Raw genomic sequence first — 20,454 nt, forward strand, 5'->3', positions numbered from 1 at the left:
ATGAATTCTACACAATTCCTTATACATGAGACCCTGGAACTTAAAGTAGAAAAAATAAAACTTTTTTTAAATTTATTTCTTCCTTGCTTGAGAATGACTGCCCAGTGTAATTTTCATGAAATTAGACTTGCAAAGCTATTCAGTTTAATATTTAAGAAAAATAACATAAGAACAAGGCAAACTTCATTATAATGAGTAACCATTATCGATACCAGGTGAATGTGTCCCAAAACAAGACATTTGTATAGCATGTTTGCCAATGCATAAAGCCTATCCTCATTTGTTTAGTGCCTGCTTTATCTCATCATCATCAGAATGGTATCAGGGCACAGGGGAAAAAAAACAACAATTTCACAAATTTCCACATATGATTCCATACAGTGGCTGATGTAGAAACAAACAAATGGCAGTACTCTGTTTTTGGTCTTCCTAGTGATGTTGTTCGAATTTAACAAAAGTTCTTAATCAACATTTAAATTCCCCCACCCCCCCTTTAGAGTTTTGACAATGCCATTATATGTAAATTACTATACATCGAAGAGATAGTGGAGGGGCGAGAGTATGGATGAATGTGGGGGAACCCCTTGAAGCATTGGATGTTTGGTTTGGTGGAGCAATGTTTTATTAAATAGAAGCCAGTTAAACCCAGGACATTTTGATATTCTTCAGTTATTTATCGGAAGGCATAGCCTGAAATCAAGATTGTGCTTGTCACTGAGACATCTGGTCTCCCATCTAAATTATACTGATAGTGAAATAGTGAAACATTGTAATCTGCATATAAAGGTGCTGTGATGTGGGTTTAGTGTAAGGTATCGAGATAACCTTTTGTTTTTCTTTCTTTCTTTGATCTTGATAAACTTTATAAATCCCAAAAGGGGAAATTACCTTTTCGCATTACCTTTGGTACTCAGAGTACAGGGTCTTGCGTGCATGTTACACTTTTACAATTAGAAAGATTATTTAACTTACCTATTATGACTTAAAGCATCGGGGGAACCGAGGTGCTGATGCACTATTTCTCTTCTGCTGGTGCACAAGCCGCTGGGAAGACTTCATAAAGCAGGAACAATTTGCTGATGCCAGTGCCAACAACTTCCTACCCATGCACACACTCTTTTGGTGTTTCAATAACTTTTTTTCAATAACTTTAATTTACTGAGGATCTTTTTTGTGTTATTTGTGGATAATCAAGGTGAAAAAAATAAGAAATATATAAAATATATAAGTTGGTGTAACCACTTTCAAACTAAAATTGAAACAGTGAACTAATTCGTAGTTGAAGTCACAGAACATTTTTCTGTTTTAAGACAGGCAAGCAAGCAAATTCACCAATGCTTTTCAAAGGGACATTATGAAATATTAAAACTGTGTACAACACAATCTCAAGAATGGTCTCAACAAATTTCCATGAAGAGTAAGTGAGCCTCATTTCAACAAAACTGGTCCAAGGGAGACGAGTTATGTCATGTGGACAGATGGACAGACAAACAGACACCTAAAAAGAATAAACTTACAGTGGGAAAGGGATATTAAGAGATCTCATAAATTCTTTAATGAAACTGAACATGTAACATGTTGCTCTGTCTTGGTAATTACAAAAGAAGCAAGCGATTTGCAAACAGCGAAGTGTGTACTTAATTTACCTTGTAAAATGAATCCATGGATAGAAGAACTACCCAGGGCACATCCAATGCTTCAATAATCTTGTTTGCCACTGTAGTTTTTCCAGAAGCACTGCCACCACAAAGGCCTGAAATAAAATGAGATAAAAAATATTTATTGTCTGTTTATTGCAAAAATTTTTGTTTCCATAATCCATGCTCCTCCTGCCCAACATTCTACAACATTATTATAATTTTGTGCTATGCAGTCTAACAAGATATAATTTCCTCCTTGGATTCTATGGCGCCTAGTATTTCCAATGTCCTTCCATACGCAGTGATTTTACATTGCTTGCCTGGACTGAAATTGTGTAAATCATGAGTAGCTATTATTATCATTGTTGTTAGTTTTCATCTAAATATTTTCATTTTACCTAGAACATTTTAGTAAAAAATAAAAACAAATATTGTTTTGGATCTATACTAATAAAAGGCAAAGCCCTCACTGACTGACTGACTCATCACTAATTCTCCAACTTCCCGTGTAGGTAGAAGGCTGAAATTTGACAGGCTCATTCCTTACAGCTTACTTACAAAAGTTAGACAGGTTTCATTTAGAAATTCTACACGTAACAGTCATAAATGGAACCTACTTACGTACATATATACGGCCATAGCCTGCAGCTCGGTCACCATGTGAGGCGGAGTTGCATCCGTCATCGTCACGAGTGCCAGCCCATATAAGGCCGTCCGTCAGCAGCTATTCAATAGACACGCTGCCGCGAAATATTTGCGGGTGAAGGACTGTGCTTATGCAAACGAAGATGAGATGGTCAGGGATAGACTAGCGTTTGGCACAAACTCAGCGAAAGTGCAAGAGAAACAGCTGAGAACCTTCAATGCATGTACTCTGAGCGACTCACGGGAACTGACTTTGCAGGACTGGGAAAGGTAAACCCGTGCATGCGGTGTGTGATGTCTCAGATAAACAGGAAGACGAGCTGCTTATTGATGCAGTAGGAAACGAACAACACTCTGACGCTGAACAAGCCTTTGTACACATATCAATAGGAAAGCAAGGTGTAAAGCTTAAGTTTAAATTACATTTATAGAAACGCTGCCGCTAAATATTCACAGGCAAATCCACAACTTAATACTGGGAATGCCTGTTAAACATCTTAGATTCATGAGTACCGATTTGGGTAGTGATCACTTCGATGAATGAAACCTGTTCAAAAAACGCATTACACAATTGAGAAGGCAGCAAAAGAATATGAAGCGAGTGACGCATACAAGCATATATTCATAAGTGCAGCTAAAGCGGAAACAAAGCACGGTGTAAACCTTAAGTTTAAATTAAGTTCATAGACAGGCTGCTGCTGACGTTTGTCATGCCTACAACGAATACGATATTCACGAGATACAAGTTTAATGAGAAGACGCAGGGTATAAACGAGACTTTTGATCACTTTGTAACAGAGTTAAAATTGCTGTAACGGAGTTAAAATTTCTAGTGAAGGACTGTGCTTATGCAAACGAATAGGAAAGCAGGGTGTAAAGCTTAACTTTAAATTAGGTTCATAGACACGCTGACGATAGCATTTGTCATGCCTAAGACGAATACGATATTCACGAGATACAAGTTTAATTAGAGGACGCAGGGTATAAACGAGACTTTTCATCACTTTGTAACGGAGTTAAAATTGCTGGTGAAGGACTGTGCTTATGCATACGAAGATAAGATGGTCAGGAATAGAATAGTGCTTGGCACAAACTCAGCAAAAGTGCGAGAGAAACTTTTAAGTGCCGGGTCTGAGCTAACATTAAATAAAGCTGTGGACATCGCAAGATCGCACGAGATAGCACAAGCACAGCTGAGAAGCTTCAATGCATGTACTCTGAGCGGCTCACGTGAACTGACTTTGCAGGACTGGGAAAGGTAAACCCATGCATGCAGTGTGTGATGTCTCAGATAAAGAGGAAGACGAGCTGTTTATTGATGCAGTAAGAAAGGAACAACCCTCTGAATCTGAACAAGCCTTTGTAGACATATCAATAGGAAAGCAAGGTGTAAAGCTTAAGTTTAAATTAAGTTCATAGACACGCTACCGCTAAATATTCGCAGGCAAATCCACAACTTAATACCAGGAATGCCTGTTAAACATCTTCGATTCATGAGTACCGATTTGGGTAGTGAACACTTCGATGAATGAAACCTGTTATCTTTACAACGGTTGACAAACACGGAATATAACTTGAACACAACACATCCTCCAAATACGAACCTGATTGAAAGAAATAATGATAATCAAATCCTTGATGACAGCAACATTCATAACAGTGACAAGACAATTACATTGGCAATCATGTTATGTTATTTTTAAAATGTTTACTTTTCTTTTTCATAACGTTTTTAACACACTAATTCTCTGCTGCAAAGCGCGGGTATTTTGCTAGTTATATAATAAAATGCAAAAACAAGTCCTCAGAGTATCAAGGAGACATAAGAAACTCAGAAATCTGAAAATCACAAATGGTTTTTCAAGCACTGTGACAAACACAAAGGAAGGAAAGCTTAAACAAAAATAACTAATAAAATCAATCCACCACTAATCTATAGTTTTATTTGAACATAAACCCAAAAGAGAACAGGCTTATTTCAGTACTCATAATATCATTATGTGCATTATACTGCTTATTTCTTTGCCATCTTCAGATCATAACTTTGTCAAAGTTAAATAATTGTGAGGTCTGTCCTGTGCTACAAATGTACAGCAACATGTCTTGCTGAGTGAACGGGGTGAGAGAACGTGGTTTCGTGCCCAGCAAGCTGAGTAATTTATGGCTTGTATACCAGATATAAGTCCTAGATTGAAATCAAGACGGTATTACTGATGGTTCCCTTTTATAGGGAGCAGCTACTAAGGATTCTGGCTGCTCTCATATTTAAATAACAGCTGCCCAAGAACGGCTAGGATTTTTTTTTTTTTTTTTTGCTAATTTAGAATGTTTACTCATTTTGAATATGAATATTCACACCAGTTGTTGGCTGTTTTGACTGCCATATCCAAAAGACAGCAGACATTCCAAAACATGGTGATAATTTTGGTGGCACAGCTGTATTTTATTTTTAGTATATCAGTTCTGCTGCAACAATAACTTTGGTTAATCAATTTAAAATCTAACGATGAGAACACATCAATAGGTAATTTCTTAAATAAATTGTAACTTGTCATATTGTAGGTAGTTGACACTTTTTACCTATTACAAAATCTCACTATCAATTTAAGAAATCGTTTTAAAAATACAAGCAGAAGCAAAATAAGAACAGGTTACAATTACCATCAGATACTACAATGCAAAGGTAAAAATGCAATTACATAAAAAAACTGGCAGGGCAGTAGATCTTTTAATTTGTTTGAAAAAGAACACACTGCACAAAATGTAAGATTCTTTGACATCACCTGCACCAAGCTCAAATGTACCAAAATAAAAAAAAAAAAAAATCAGAGCACTTATGTTAAAATATCTGCTATATGGGACAACAAACTGAGGAAAATGTTCCAGCCTAGTAATTATTGTTTGGATTATATTGGGAAAACATACCATACCAAATGGAGCATGACATATAAAAGTACACTGTCACTGTAGTATCAGACTTGGAAAAGGAGCCATTTTATTTTTTTTACTAGACATTAAGCCCATTACAATAACGGGCGCTAGAACAGTAGTGCATAAACATTAGTAGGAACAGTCTATATTAAATGGCAAGGGACCCTGACCTCATTCTGTTTCTTGTCTTAATTTTGCGCAAGTACTGTGCAGTTCCCCAGCAAGTATTTTAATCTGAGGGGGCGTGCAACTGATTATGTTGTGTGGCGTCTCCCCAACAACGGATTTTATGTGCGCTGCCACACAGGGGTTTTATTAAAGAGGATGATACGCTATATGACTGAATAATTGACCTTGTGGCTTTATAGAGTAAAACATCTCTCATCAAACTAAAATAACCACTCATTATATTATACAATGAATAAAGGTATCACATTGAAAAACTTCATGACACATTACAAAAAGATGACATAGAGGGTAACTCTTGACCAATAATCTGTCCAATTATACTAATTCAATCAGTCCTTACCTCTTGTGGGTACAGATAATCCAACACTAATTTTCTTCTCTCCGATCAGATGCAATAAATTTTACTATTTCAGTGCTAAAAATGTATTTATAACTACTGTCAGTTTAATACTGCATTGAAAAGGGCTAAATCCCGTTAAAAGTATTTGTTATATGTTTCTGTTTGCTTTATCTCTTTACTTCTTCTAAGCAATTATTCTGAGGCAGATTATCAAGATTCTTATCCCTTTAGTGGATTCTTTGAAAGATATTTACATCATTATGGGTTTAACATTGTTAACTGCATTTAAACACAATGTAAAAAAATTTTTTGTTTTACTGTTCTAGGTACTTCTTTCATGTATTCCTTTATTCATTCTAATATCCTTCTCTTGTTTCTGCCCTTAATACAACTTCATTATTATATATCTCAAGGGATTCTGCCAGTTTCAAGAAATATTGTAGTGCGGCTAAGGTCATAAGGATGGGGTTTATTGGAATACAGTAATCAGCTGGGAAACAACCAAGTGTGAAATTGTAACCTGTCAGCTATGTTCACTGAAAGGTAATGGACTGCGTACTAATGATAATGGACACGGTCCCCATGGTACTTTTCACATTAAAAGGCGTTACACTATCTGGCTGAAGTTGCTTCTGTTATGTGGGCTACAAGCCTAATTTAATTCAAAAAAGGTGAAACAAATACTGCATTTAACTAAAAAGAGCAAAAATGCAACTGGATCACCAAACACGCATTAAAAACTATGTTTGTAATGAATATGGTGTCATTAGATAATCTTTTAAACCTACTGAGAGTGCTGCATCAACACAACACATTTTGCACCTAGTTTAATCTCAAACATGAAAATATATTCTCTATTCAAATTTGTTATTTCCAATTAGTAAGTTAATTTTCCTATATAGCATTGTTGACAAGGGTAAAAAAGTTAAAGTTAACTTCATTTCTCCATCTACCTACAGTGCCATGAAAAAGTATTTGTTTCTGATCTTCAGACAATAAAACAAATTTAAATAATTAACAGGAGAAAATTGCAGGCCTCTCACAGCATTTACCATTCCACCATTAGAAAGACACTGGGCAAATGGTATCCTTAGAACAATGGAAAGACAAAACCAATTGCTAAACAAAAGGGACATAAAGGCACATCTAACAATTGCCAAAAGTCTTAATACATCTGACATAAAGCTAATACAGCTTTCCACAATAAGAACATCATGCCCACAGTCAAACATGGTGGTGGTAGTATAATGGTGTGAGGTTGCTTGGCTGTTTCACGGCCTGGGCAACTTGCCATTATTGAGGAAAGCATGAATTCAGTTTTCTAACAAAAAGTACTGAAGAGGAATGTCCAGTCATCAGTCCATTATCTGAAGCTCAAGCATAATTGGGTAACACAGCAGGACAACAATATGAAGCGCAAGAGCAAGTCCTCCAGTGAATGGATGAAAGGAAAAAAAATTAAGGTTTTGGAGTGGCCTAATCAAAGATCTATCCTGAACTTCACTGAAATTTTGTTTTGGGAACTTAAACTTGGTTCAAATGTGGCTAAATTAAAACAATTCTACAGAGTAGAATGGGCCAACATTTCTCCACAGAGATGTCAAAGATTATGATTGCAGTTGTTGCTGTTAAAGATGGCAAAACCAAGTTTTACATTTAGGGGAAAGTTACTTTTTAAAATGGGTGATATAGGTGTTGCTGAACCCTATTCTTTCAATAAATCATACGATCATTTAAAAACTTCTTATTTTGTTTACTCCTGTTCTCTTTTGTATTATACTAAACCAGCTATGTTATCCATTGTCACACAGGACATTTTCTATATGAATGGACCTCAGTTATAGTGCCATTTGGTAACTGGACATCAGAAGTACTATGTAACTAGCTATTATTATTATTATTATTACTGTTTTGTATACACTACTTGTATATATTTTTTTTATACCAGGGCTAACATCATTAGTTCATTTGAGCTACTTACTGCTGAAAATGCTACATATAATCCTTGTTGATGTTGGAGTGAAACAGACTACAGCAGAACTCTGTATTAAACTGGAATTTGGTAATGTTCCAAAGGGAATTTAAAGTCGATTCATTCAAAGCTAAAACTACTAAAACTCTAGACTGTCCATTAGCATCAAAACCTAAAATTAGTACTACCTGAGTATACACTTAATTTGAATAAATGTCTATCAAAAAAAAAAAAAAGTTACTAATTTCTTTCATTCAAAGCACTGTCCCATTTTCCTCTTATCGAATTCTGATAAAGAGCATCTTTATCAGCTACAGAAAAAAATTGTGCTTCATTGATCATGGCTTGGCTCCATCAGTTAATTTGTCTTTTTTTTCCATCTTTTTATTTCTTCTCTCATTTAACTAGACAAAAAGCTTAATGGTGATCATTGATTGGCTTCTTCAAAAACAAAAGACTATGCAGTAGTGTATATATATATATATATATATATATATATATATATATATATATATATATATATAGTGGTACTGGACCAGACACAGACAGGCGGACATCGTTGTTTCACCCAACACACTCCATTATTTACAATATTTACAAGTATTTGGTGCACAAACCCAGTGCCTCCAGCACCGATCCCCCAAAGTCCAGGCCTCACAGTCACAAAATGCGTTTCTGGTCGCCTCCACTCCTCTCTCCAAGCTCTGTCCTCTTCCACCCGACTCTTGCCCTCGATTGCAGGGAGGCGGCCCCTTTTATACCAACCCGGATGGGCTCCAGCTGCTTCCCGGCACTCCTCCATGGACACGCCCCCGTGTGGCAGAAGTGCCGGCTGCGCACCTGGAAGCCCTCCGGGTGTCTCCATTCTTCTTCCCCCCAGCACTTCCGGGTGTGGCGGAAGTGCTGGGCTGCAGGGTTCTTCAGGCACCGGGGCGGTCGCGCCCTCCTGGTCGGAAGGAGACACCAGTCCTCCTCCGGTCCCCTCGGGCGTCCCGGCTGTGGTCCACCTCCAGCTGCCTGCGACAATATATGTACTCTTTTGTGTGTGAATTACTATGTGCTTCTTGAATGGGCTTTCTCTTACACCAACAGGATACAGAATACATTACATTCATGATGTTGCAGCTCTCTGAACAATTTAAACACTAAGATGTATACTTGATATTATTTTCATGATGATAGAAATTAAAGCATGTATAAAGCATTGAGGCATGGTGGCGCAGTGTTAGCGACGAGCTGGCGCCCCTTCCAGAGATTGTTGCCATCTCCTGCAAGATGCTTGCTGTGCCGTGCACGACCTTCAATAAAATAATTTATTGCAGTAGTACTGTCTCCTTTAAACGTATTAACCCCCGATTCCTGTCCTTCCTTTTATTTTAGGGAACATTGAAAAATATTGTTGTAGTAGATGATTAATTATTCCATCCATCTATCCATCCAGGATCACACCAGTCCCAGCAAGCATTCAGCACGAGGTAGGAATAATCCCTGAAGTTTCGAGTTCTCTGTCACTCGATCAACTTCCTTTTATTGTGTATACCACTGCTTAAACCAACATCGCTACTGCTGCGCCACCGACTCCTCACATGCTTAATCATTAACAATATACATTACTTAAATGAAGTTAAAATGTATCTGTATAATGTAATATATACTGTATACTTTACTGCATTTCATCCTAAAAATAGATATCAAGAGCTCCAAGAATATAGCACCTGGAAATCTAAATCAACTTAGAAGCCAGTCATCATCATCTGTAAATACACACTCTCTTTTATTCAATTGAATTTATTTATTGTTATTGTATGGTTCAATCAGATTCAATATGCAAATCCTCCATAAACTTACTTTCCAATAAAATGGCAAAAATAACACTAACAACAATAATAATCATAGGATAAAAAATAGTGAAAAATATACAATATGAAAGTATATGTGGCTCATGTTATACAATATTACAACCATAATGCAAGTTTACAGTGAGGCAATTGTACTTGCAATTATACCGGGAGCAGTTGTGCACTGATTTGAGTGCGTTCAGAGCACTTGGGAGGAAACTGTTTCTGAACTGCCAGGTCCCTACAGCAAAGGCTCTGAAGTGTTTGCCGAATGGGAGAAATTCAAATAGACTGTGCCCATGGCTGAGGCAGTGTATGCTAGAAACTGTATCCCGATATTTCTCTCCGCTCTTCGCACAATCTGCCAAAGAGCTTTCCGATCAGCTGCTGTACAGCTGTGATTCCACACTCAAATACAGTGGGTGAAAATACTCTGAGTGGTGCACTGACAGTAACAACGCTAAAGTGGCTATGGTATTTGGAATAGTTTGGCCATTCAGTGTACCATTATATGGTTAGAGGTTGATTACAATCCGATGCCATAAACTAAAAAACAATATGCAGTTAATTTTAGTGTATTTGATAAACCTGCATCAAGGATGTGAATCTAAAACAATAAAGGGAAACCATACAGGAATAGTAGCACTGCTTTGACGCTGGGTACCGCCAGTTTGCAAAACCGAGCCAAAAACTTGCATATGTAGTGGTTTGAGCTGTCGTGAGAATGTGCGTGACTTTATGGCAAGTTTAGTTTTTATACATCTTGATGTAAGCGTGGAAACAGGCGTATGAAACATTTTTGTTTGTACACCCCATTTATACACCAGGCCCCAGACCACACGGTTTTAAATATCTATAGCAAGCAGCTGGATTAAAACTAGGCTGATACTTTATAGATTTCTGTTACTGGATTGCAAGCAGCACACTCTTTTCTGCTTAACTGTGCAACTGAGTCCTAAAAAGCACTGGGGTACCACATTTGCTTCTTGTCTTATACCCAGTGCTGCTGTGAAAATCACTTCATGTAACCCTGAACTGGGAGGATTATATTTATCCCACATCACATGCAGGATTAAATATGTACTTGTAACTTTTATTCAGTTCTTTTTATTTGATTCCATGCTACGTATGTGCTTAACTCCCTTGTAACTTTTATTCAGTTCTTTTTATTTGATTCCATGCTACATATGTGCTTAAGTCCTTCCTCACTAACTATCACCAGATGACCAGAGCACAAACTGACAGCAGCATGCAGCATCTTAAAAAGGCATATTTTGGTGAAGTAACACAGAATTTTTATTGTAAAACTTCCATAGTAACACTTATCTTTTTTTTTTAAAAAATAACACTGGTATTATTATTTTAATAATACTTATTACTTTAAAAATTGTTTTTTAGAACCAGTTTCATTATAAATTTTCATATTCGCCTTACCTATGGGGTGACACATTTTTTATGGCACTCTGCTTAAAAATTCGAGTGTTGGTTTATTTTTGTCTATGTATAGCAGGGGTGCCCACACTTTTTCAGCTTGCAAGCTACTTTTAAAATGATCAGGTCAAAATGATCTACCTACATTAAAAATTATATATGTTGCCATACCTTGCATAAGTGAATAACCTTTATGGCACAATAACAATTCAATACATTTCTGGTCACTACAGTATTTGGATTTAATAATCGTCATGTGGGAAAAGGCTGACTCGCTTAAATAAGTAGAGCTGAATAATTCTTTTGGAATAGCAATGATAAACTGACAGATCAAATAAACTCACTTCGATTGTGACACTGTGAGAAAAAAAATACTCTTTCAATTCCATATCCAGCCCATACCCTCCCCAAACAATTTTTTTTTAAAATCCCTTCTTTAGTCGATATAAATTGTTAGGCTTAACTAAATCATAGCCGGAGTTTTGCAGTAGCTCGCGTGTTTGATCATGTGTGCGGGATGACCAGTGTGTTAGAAGAGAAGAGATCTCAGACTGGCCACCCTGTATATCAATCAAGTGGCAAGTGCCATAGGGAGGATATATGATAGACTAACGTTTAAATTTTGTTTTTTTTAATGCAACCCGATCTACCTGTACTACCTCTGCGATCTACCGGTCGATCACGATCGACGCATTGGGCACCCCTTATCTACAGTATGTCTTTCAGGAAAGTATGTACTTTAATGTTAATTTTGAACAATTAAATATTTTGGATTTCCAATATTTTCTGAAATTTGTTTGCATTATCTATACTAATAAAAGGCAAAGCTCTCACTGAATCACTCACTCACTCACTCACTAACTAACCCATCACTAATCCTCCAACTTCCCGTGTAGGTAGAAGGCTGAAATTTGGCAGGCTCATTCCTTACAGCTTACTTACAAAAGTTGGGTAGGTTTCATTTCGAAATTCTATGCATAATGGTAATAACTGGAACCTATTTTTTCGTCCATATACTATAATAGACTTCTGCTCGATGCCCATGGGAAGCGGAGTTAGGCCGTCCGTCAGCGGCAATCCAATAGAAACACTGCAGCTAAATATTCACGGGTGAAGGACTGTGCTTATGCAGAGGAAGATGAGATGATCAGGGTGGTGTTTGGCACAAACTCAGCGAAACTGCGAGAGAAACTTTTAAGTGCCATGTCTTAGCTAACATTAAATACAGCCGTGGACATTGCACGAGATGGCAACAGCACAACTGGGAACCTTCGATGCATGCACACCGAGCGGCTCACATGAAATGACGCAGTGCACAGACAAAAAGCAACAGTTCCAAAGAGTGCTGAACAAAAACCGAATTACACAATTGAGAAGGCAGCAAAAAAATATGAAGCGTGTGATACATACAAGTATATTCATAAGTGCAGCTACTGCAGAAACAAAGCACATGGTGGAAAAAGTCAATGTCCCGCTAAAGGAAGACAGTGTAAAAAAAAACCTGTGCATGCAGTGTGTCACGTCTCAGATAAAGAGGAAGACGCGCTGTTTATTGATGCAGTAAGAAACGAATCGATGAATGAAACCTGTTATCTTTACAACGATTGACAAACACGGAATGAATACAACACATCCTACAAATACGAACCTGATTGAAAGAAATAATGATAATCAAATCCTTGATGACAGCAACACTCATAACACTCACAAAACAATTACTGTATATTGACAATCATGTTACGTTATTTTTAAAATGTTCCCTTTTCTTTTTCATAACTTCTTTAACACACTACTTTTCTGCTGCGAAGCGCGGGTATATACATATATATATATATATATACGAGGTGTGGCAGAAAAGTAATGAGACTGATTTTTTATTTACCAAAGTTTTTATTTTTTTCAAACATCAATGTTATTCCCTTCAAAGTAGTTCCCTTGGGCAGCTACACACCGATGGAGACGTTGTTCCCACTGTTGGTAGCAGCGCTGGAAGTCTTCAACCGGTATGGTCTTCAGCATGTCCGTTACACTCTTGGATGTTTTCTAAAGTCCCGAAATGACGTCCTTTGTGGACATTCAGTTTAGGAAAAAGGAAAAAGTCACACGGACTGAGGTCAGGTGAATAAGGGGGCTGGGGAACCACAGGAATGCCTTTTGAGGTCAAAAATTCTGTTATGGAGAGGGCAGTTTTTCGGCACCATTTTGGCACAGACCTTTCGCATGTCAAAATTTGATGAACGGTAAATCAGTTCAAATTTAATTGTTCACTCAACACTCTTAATGTTAAACGACGGTCTGATCTCACAAGAGTGTTCACACGTTTGATGTTTTCATTGGTTTTCGAAGTTGAAGTCCTCCCTGAACGGTGTTCATCTTCAACGTGTTTTCTGCCTTCCAAAAATGATTTGTGCCAGCGAAAAACATGAGCTTGGGATAAAGAATGTTCCCCATAGGCCCGTTTTAACTTTTCAAACGTCACAGTTACCGTTTAATGGCACAACGTTGCTCCAAATTCCGCTGTTCCATTTTGCGCGACGCACAACCAAAAACACAACTTCGCTAATAACAGTCACAAAAATCATGTAGTTAACGGAAGGAGTTGAAACTCGCACTGAGCTATGGAAGGGTACTGATACACGTGCTTTATCAAGGACAACAGCGCAGCGTTGCCAGATCGCTTGCAGTGTTGCCAGTCTCATTACTTTTCTGCCACACCTCGTATGCATATACAGTAGGATGCAAAAGTTTGGGCAACCTTGTTAATAGTCATTATTTTCCTGTATAAATTGCTGGTTGTTACGATAAAAAATGTCAGTTAAATATATCATATAGGAGACACACACAGTGATATTTGAGAATTTTATTGGATTTACAGAAAGTGTACAATAATTGTTCAAACAAACTCAGGCAGGTGCATAAATTTGGGCACCGTTGTCATTTTATTGATTCCAAAACTTTTAGAACTAATTATTGGAACTCAAATTGGCTTGGTAAGCTCAGTGACCCCTGACCTACATACACAGGTGAATCCTATACTGAGAAAGAGTATTTAAGGGGTCAATTGTAAGTTTCCCTCCTCCTTTAATTTTCTCTGAAGAGTAGCAACATGGGGGTCACAAAACAACTCTCAAATGACCTGAAGACAAAGATTGTTCACCATCATGGTTTAGAGGAAGGATACGGAAAGCTGTCCCAGAGATTTAAGCTGTCTGTTTCCACAGTTAGGAACATATTGAGGAAATGGAAGACCACAGGCTCAGTTCAAGTTAAGGCTCGAAGTGGCAGACCAAGAAAGATTTCGGATAGACAGAAGCGACGAATGGTGAGAACAGTCAGAGTCAACCCACAGACCAGCACCAAAGACCTACAACATCATCTTGCAGCAGATGGAGTCACTGTGCATCGCTCAACCATTCGCGACTTTACACAAGGAGATGCTGTATGCGAGAGTGATGCAGAGGAAGCCTTTTCTCCGCCCACAGCACAAACAGAGCCGCTTGAGGTATGCTCAAGCACATTTGGACAAGCCAGCTTCATTTTGGAATAAGGTGCTGTGGACTGATGAAACTAAAATTGAGTTATTTGGGCATAACAAGGGCGTTATGCATGGAGGAAAAAGAACACAGCATTCCAAGAAAAACACCTGCTACCTACAGTAAAATATGGTGGTGGTTCCATCATGCTGTGGGGCTGTGTGGCCAGTGCAGGGACTGGGAATCTTGTCAAAGTTGAGGGACGCATGGATTCCACTCAGTATCAGCAGATTCTGGAGACCAATGTCCAGGAATCATTGACAAAGCTGAAGCTGCGCCGGGGCTGGATCTTTCAACAAGACAACGACCCGAAACACTGCTCAAAATCCACTAAGGCATTCATGCAGAGGAACAAGTACAACGTTCTGGAATGGCCATCTCAGTCCCCAGACCTGAATATAGTTGAAAATCTGTGGTGTGAGTTAAAGAGAGCTGTCCATGCTCGGAAGCCATCAAACCTGAATGAACTAGAGATGTTTTGTAAAGAGGAATGGTCCAAAATACCTTCAACCACAATCCAGACTCTCATTGGAACCTACAGGAAGCGTTTAGAGGCTGTAATTTCTGCAAAAGGCGGATCTACTAAATATTGATTTCATTTCTTTTTTGTGTTGCCCAAATTTATGCACCTGCCTGATTTTGTTTGAACAATTATTGCACACTTTCTGTAAATCCAATAAACTTCATTTCACTTCTCAAATATCACTGTGTGTCTCCTATATGATATATTTAACTGACATTTTTTATCGTAACAACCAACAATTTATACAGGAAAATAATGACTATTAACAAGGTTGCCCAAACTTTTGCATCCCACTGTATATACCCCGATCTACATACTCTCAAATAGACAAACCACACACCGTGGCGCAATGGTAGAGGCTTCGCCTCTAGTGCTGACGTCCGAGGTTTGATTCCCGAGAGGGGGTGCACTGAGTATGTATGCGCGCTTCCCGATTAATTTTACTCTCGCATCCCCTTGGTTTGAGACGTATGAAAAAATATGCGGTTAACGCAGAAAGACAGATCACCTATTGAAGCTTTATGAATAATGGATACAAAGCGCGTTCCTAAGACTGATCGGAGGCAAATTTCATTTTAAAAGACTACCCGATGGAAGCCTTGATAGAAGAGTGGTTTTGTGCAAACTGTCCAAATACGAACCTGATTGAAAGAAATTATAATCAAATCCTTGATGACAGCAACACTAATAACGGTCACAAAACTATTACATTCACAATCATGTTACGCGATGCATGTACTCCATTTAATCACACTTTCAATTCCAAGCAAAGGGGAACTTTTGTCAATGCATGATTTCCTGGTACATCGATTATATTAATGCACACATCAGAACTACAAAAATGTTAGAGTCGGAATAAAGTGCGTTCCTACGACTGATCAGAGGAAAATTTCATTTCAAAAGACTACCCGACTTAAGCCTTGATAAAAGCATGGTTTTGTGCACACTGAAAAGCAAGCAAAATTAGATGCATTACAGAAAGCGGACTTTGTGGCTCTTACTGGGGATTATTGGACTTCCGTGACCGTTAGTAATTCTAATTACATCTAATTACAAAATGTTCAATGATCACACTGTTTTAGCCTAATGTACAAAATAGTTTTGGCTAAGGTTAATATGAGTTTAAAGGTGACGCTGGTCAAATTACCTTTTATGTTTCTGCCTTATTTTTTTAAGAAGAAAAACTGCACTTTATGTTGAAATTTTTGTTATTATTATTTAAAGACAATACCATTCTGAAAATGTACTTAAAGTACTTAAAATACCACTTTATTTTTAAGTCTGCCCAATTTTAGCCAGGGATGATATTTTTGTTTCTGTTTTGAATTGAAATGCAGTTTAAAAGCTTTTTTTTTTTTTCGAAATTAAAAGAGCTTGAGTTTACAATATTCATGTCCATGTCTATTATTTGATTCTGTCGCCCACTAAAACCCTTTTAAATTAAAAAAAAATATTTACGATTTGGGGCAAATTTTCATGTGTGATTACATACGATTAATCAAGATTAATTATTACACAGCCTCTAATTAATTAGATTCATTTTTTTAATCGAGTCCCATCCCTAATATATACATGTAGATTTGTATATATGTGTGTATATACAGTATATATGTATATGTATATATGTGTGTGTGTATATATATATGTATGTGTATATATGTATATATATATGTGTGTGTATATATATGTTTATATGTGTGTGTGTATATATATATATATGCCAGCAACACTCATGACAATGACAACACAATTACATTGTCAATCATGTTATGTTATTATTTAAATGTTTCCTTTTCTTTTTCATTACTTCTTTAACACACTACTTCTCTGCTGCGAAGCGCGGGAATTTTGCTAGTTTTTCAATAAATCACAAGTCTTCAAAAAAGTTTGTTAAGAGGTGAAATTGCATAGCCTGGATAAAGAGACATTAATAAATGTACATATTTTAATACTCTGCAGAAGCACACACCATAATCACATTAATTCTTAAGAAATTACATGATTACCTATTACAAAAGCTTCTTTAAATGTTGTTCCTGTCACATTATACCAGGGTGGTCTTCCAGCTGTGTAGATTGTTCTCTTACTTGTTCTCAATAGTGGTGGTTCTGTTTTACTTTGGCTGGTTGTTCTCTTCCGTGGAGAAAGAGAGGGTGTCAGGTTACATCTAGGAAAAAGATTGTCCAAAGAATCTTCTCCGCTACCACTGTTAAATAAAAAGCATATGTCATGATTAGAATCTAGGATTTGCTCATATTAAAAAAAAAAAACCTAAAATGTTGCAAATTAATTAAATCCAGGATCTTGCTCAGAATCTTACATTGATTGAATTCTTCATATATAACACATTTATTATATTTATTATTATATTATATTTATATATAGTCCTTCCATGAAAACCCTAAATACAAAGAGGACTGTTTGACTCATGTTAGGTAGATTGCCCAGAGGGGATTGGGCGGTCTCGTGGTCTGGAACCCCTACAGATTTTATTTTTTATCTCCAGCCTTTGGAGTTTTTTTTTTCTGTCCACCCTGGCCATCGGACCTTACTTATTCTATGTTAATTAATGTTGACCTATGTTTAGTTTTTATTGTGTCTTCTATTTTTCTATTCATTTTGTAAAGCACTTTGAGCTACACTTTTTTGTATGAATATGTGCTATATAAATAAATGTTGATTGATTGATTGATCCATAGTAAATAGTTTTTTTTTTCAATTCATACATCATTCTGTTCTGCCAATATATGTGCTGACAAAATCTGAAATAAGTAAAAAATATAACTATATCTCAGAAGAACTGCTACTGAAGATCTCTGAAAGATTACTTTAAGTACCATCCTGTAGAATTTGGGGTTAGACTGCTTGAAGTGGCAAGGCATACTCCGTTGGTGGAGATCCTTGTTTTTTGAGGCTTGTGACCTTTTTTGACATTACTGAACTGGTAGCCTTGTGGAGGTTCAATGTTATTTGACCAAGACCTTACTAATAGTTTAAATATGTGTTGGAAAATGCTACTGTAAGAAAAAACAAAAAAACTACCCTTGAGAATCTATGCAATGGCCACCTTTTTGTGTACCCTAGGAGAAGTGATGGCTCTTTCTTTAGCTTTGCAGTCTGATGCATTACATAGTGAACTGGGGTTGCTTTGGCTGAAACAAACTCTACAATTTCAAACTGGTTTAAGCGATGCCAAATGGGCGGTGCATATTAACAGATAACGATACGGCACAAGTGTGCCTTGGGAAGGGGGCTACATTACAGAGATTTTTTACTTTAGGAGTATGTCACTGTTCATGGCTTCCTCTCTTCAAACCCTGGATATAACATATCCTGGCACATAACCTGGAACATTTTTGGTTCTGTCATCCAATAAATGTTCTGGATTTCCTTGTTTCCATATCCCACACTGTGGGAATTTTACATTTTGAGAGTGTTCAGACATACAGTCCCAAGTAATTTTGGTGGAATTCTGAAAGGTTTGGAAATGGTCTGCAACCAAAGACAGTTTTTTTTTTCCTTGTCTAACACAAAATATGAGGTTAGCAGCAATGTACAAGTGCTATAGGTTTTATATTACTTATACAGGTTAAATCATGTTATAGCGAATACCAAAGTAACAAAATTCAGTGTAACGAATACTTTTTTCTGGGCCAGGAAAAACGTTCATAGAACATCATGTTAAACTAATCTTGTTTTAACGAAATGTAAATCTCAGTACAGTAATCCCTCGCTATATCGCGCTTCGACTTTCGCGGCTTCACTCTATCGCGGATTTTAAATGTAAGCACATCTAAATATATATCACGGATTTTTCGCTGGTTTGCGGATTTCTGCGGACAATGGGTCTTTTAATTTATGCTACACACTTCCTCAGTTTGTTTGCCTAGTTGATTTCATACAAGGGACGCTATTGGCGGATGGCTTAGAAGCTACCCAATCAAAGCATGTATTACATATTAACTAAAACTCCTCAATGCTATAAGATATGCTTCCCGTGCGATGCTCGATTGTTTGCTTGTCTCTCACTGCCTCTATCTCACCCTCTCTGACATTCTCTGCGCCTGACGGACGGGGTGTGAGCAGAGGTGCCGTTTGCACAGAAGCTGTTTGCCTAGTGGATACGGACGCACCTCTAAGAAATGCCACTTTATCGCGGTGCTTCCAAAAGCACACTTATTGATTTTTTGATGGTTTTCTTTAATCTCGCTCTCTCCCTCTCTCTGACGTTCTCTGCGCCTGACGGAGGAGATGTGAGCAGAGGGGCTGTTTACACAGAGGCTGTTTGCTTAGAAGATACTGACGCTCCTCTAAAAAATGCAGCGGCAAACTTAAAAGCACACATATTGATTTTTTGATTGTTTGCTTTTCTTTGCGAGCGCTCTCTCTCTCTGAAATTCTCTGCTCCTGAAGAGAAGATCTATTTGCATTCTTTTAATTGTGAGAAAGAACTGTCATCTCTGTCTTGTCATGGAGCACAGTTTAAACTTTTGACTAAAGGGTGTTATTTCATGTCTAGAGGGCTCTAATAATGTTAACAGTGTGGGAGAGTTTATTAGGGCTTAAAATATATAAAAATAACTACACAAACATATGGTTTCTACTTCGCGGATTTTCATCTATCGCGGGGGGTTCTGGAACGCAACCCCTGCGATCGAGGAGGGATTACTGTATAACAAACATTTTTTCAAGCAAAAACGGCCACTGAAGATAAGAACGAGATCCAGAAAATACTTAATGCTGCTCCTACACTTTCCATGCAACAGGTTGTCTCAAAGAGAGTCTGTTGTGAAATTTCCAGTCTCGGACAATCTCAGCAAGCATGTTGGCATGACATTATACACATAGCCAAATTCTGAGTCAGTGCTTCACCAAGCATCCTCGTGCATACTGTTCTGAGTTTCATAGCACTTCTCCAAGTTTTCTTTGAATTGAACAAAAAAAAAAGTGAGAAGCGGCATCCATTTATGCTGAAAGAAAAATTAACAATCCTGGAAAAAGTTGAATGAAAAAATGAAGAAATTTTGCAATCACGCCTCGACTCATTTTCAGTCTGTATATTCATAAATCTATCCATCCATCCATTTTCCAACCCGCTGAATCCGAACACAGGGTCACAGGGGTCTGCTGGAGCCAATCCCAGCCAACACAGGGCACAAGGCAGGAACCAATCCTGGGCAGGGTGCCAACCCACCGCAGGACACACACAAACACACCCACACACGAAGCACACACTAGGGCCAATTTAGAATCGCCAACCCACCTAACCAGCATGTCTTTGGACTGTGGGAGGAAACCGGAGCGCCCGGAGGAAACCCACACAGACAAGGGGAGAAAGACGCTGCTACCACTGTGCCACCGTGCCGCCCTTCATAAATCTAGTTCTAGTAAAAAAATAACATCTAATGTCTC

General features: G+C 37.7%; 1 protein-coding gene across 4 annotated transcripts in view; it reads right to left on the bottom strand.

Moving 5' to 3' along the window:
• si:ch211-243j20.2 (uridine-cytidine kinase-like 1) overlaps window positions 1-20,454 on the bottom strand; it is an 87,266-nt gene that overhangs the window by 61,544 nt on the left and 5,268 nt on the right. For all 4 annotated transcript variants that reach the window (XM_039749014.1, XM_039749015.1, XM_039749013.1 and 1 more), the window contains exons 2-3: window positions 17,049-17,248; window positions 1,647-1,753 (exon numbers count right to left, since the gene is read on the bottom strand). In XM_039749014.1, the coding sequence (XP_039604948.1) occupies window positions 1,647-1,753; window positions 17,049-17,248 (307 nt within the window). The remainder of the gene's footprint in view (window positions 1-1,646; window positions 1,754-17,048; window positions 17,249-20,454) is intronic.

Source organism: Polypterus senegalus, chromosome 3, assembly GCF_016835505.1.
Source record: "Polypterus senegalus isolate Bchr_013 chromosome 3, ASM1683550v1, whole genome shotgun sequence".
NCBI lineage: Eukaryota > Metazoa > Chordata > Cladistia > Polypteriformes > Polypteridae > Polypterus > Polypterus senegalus.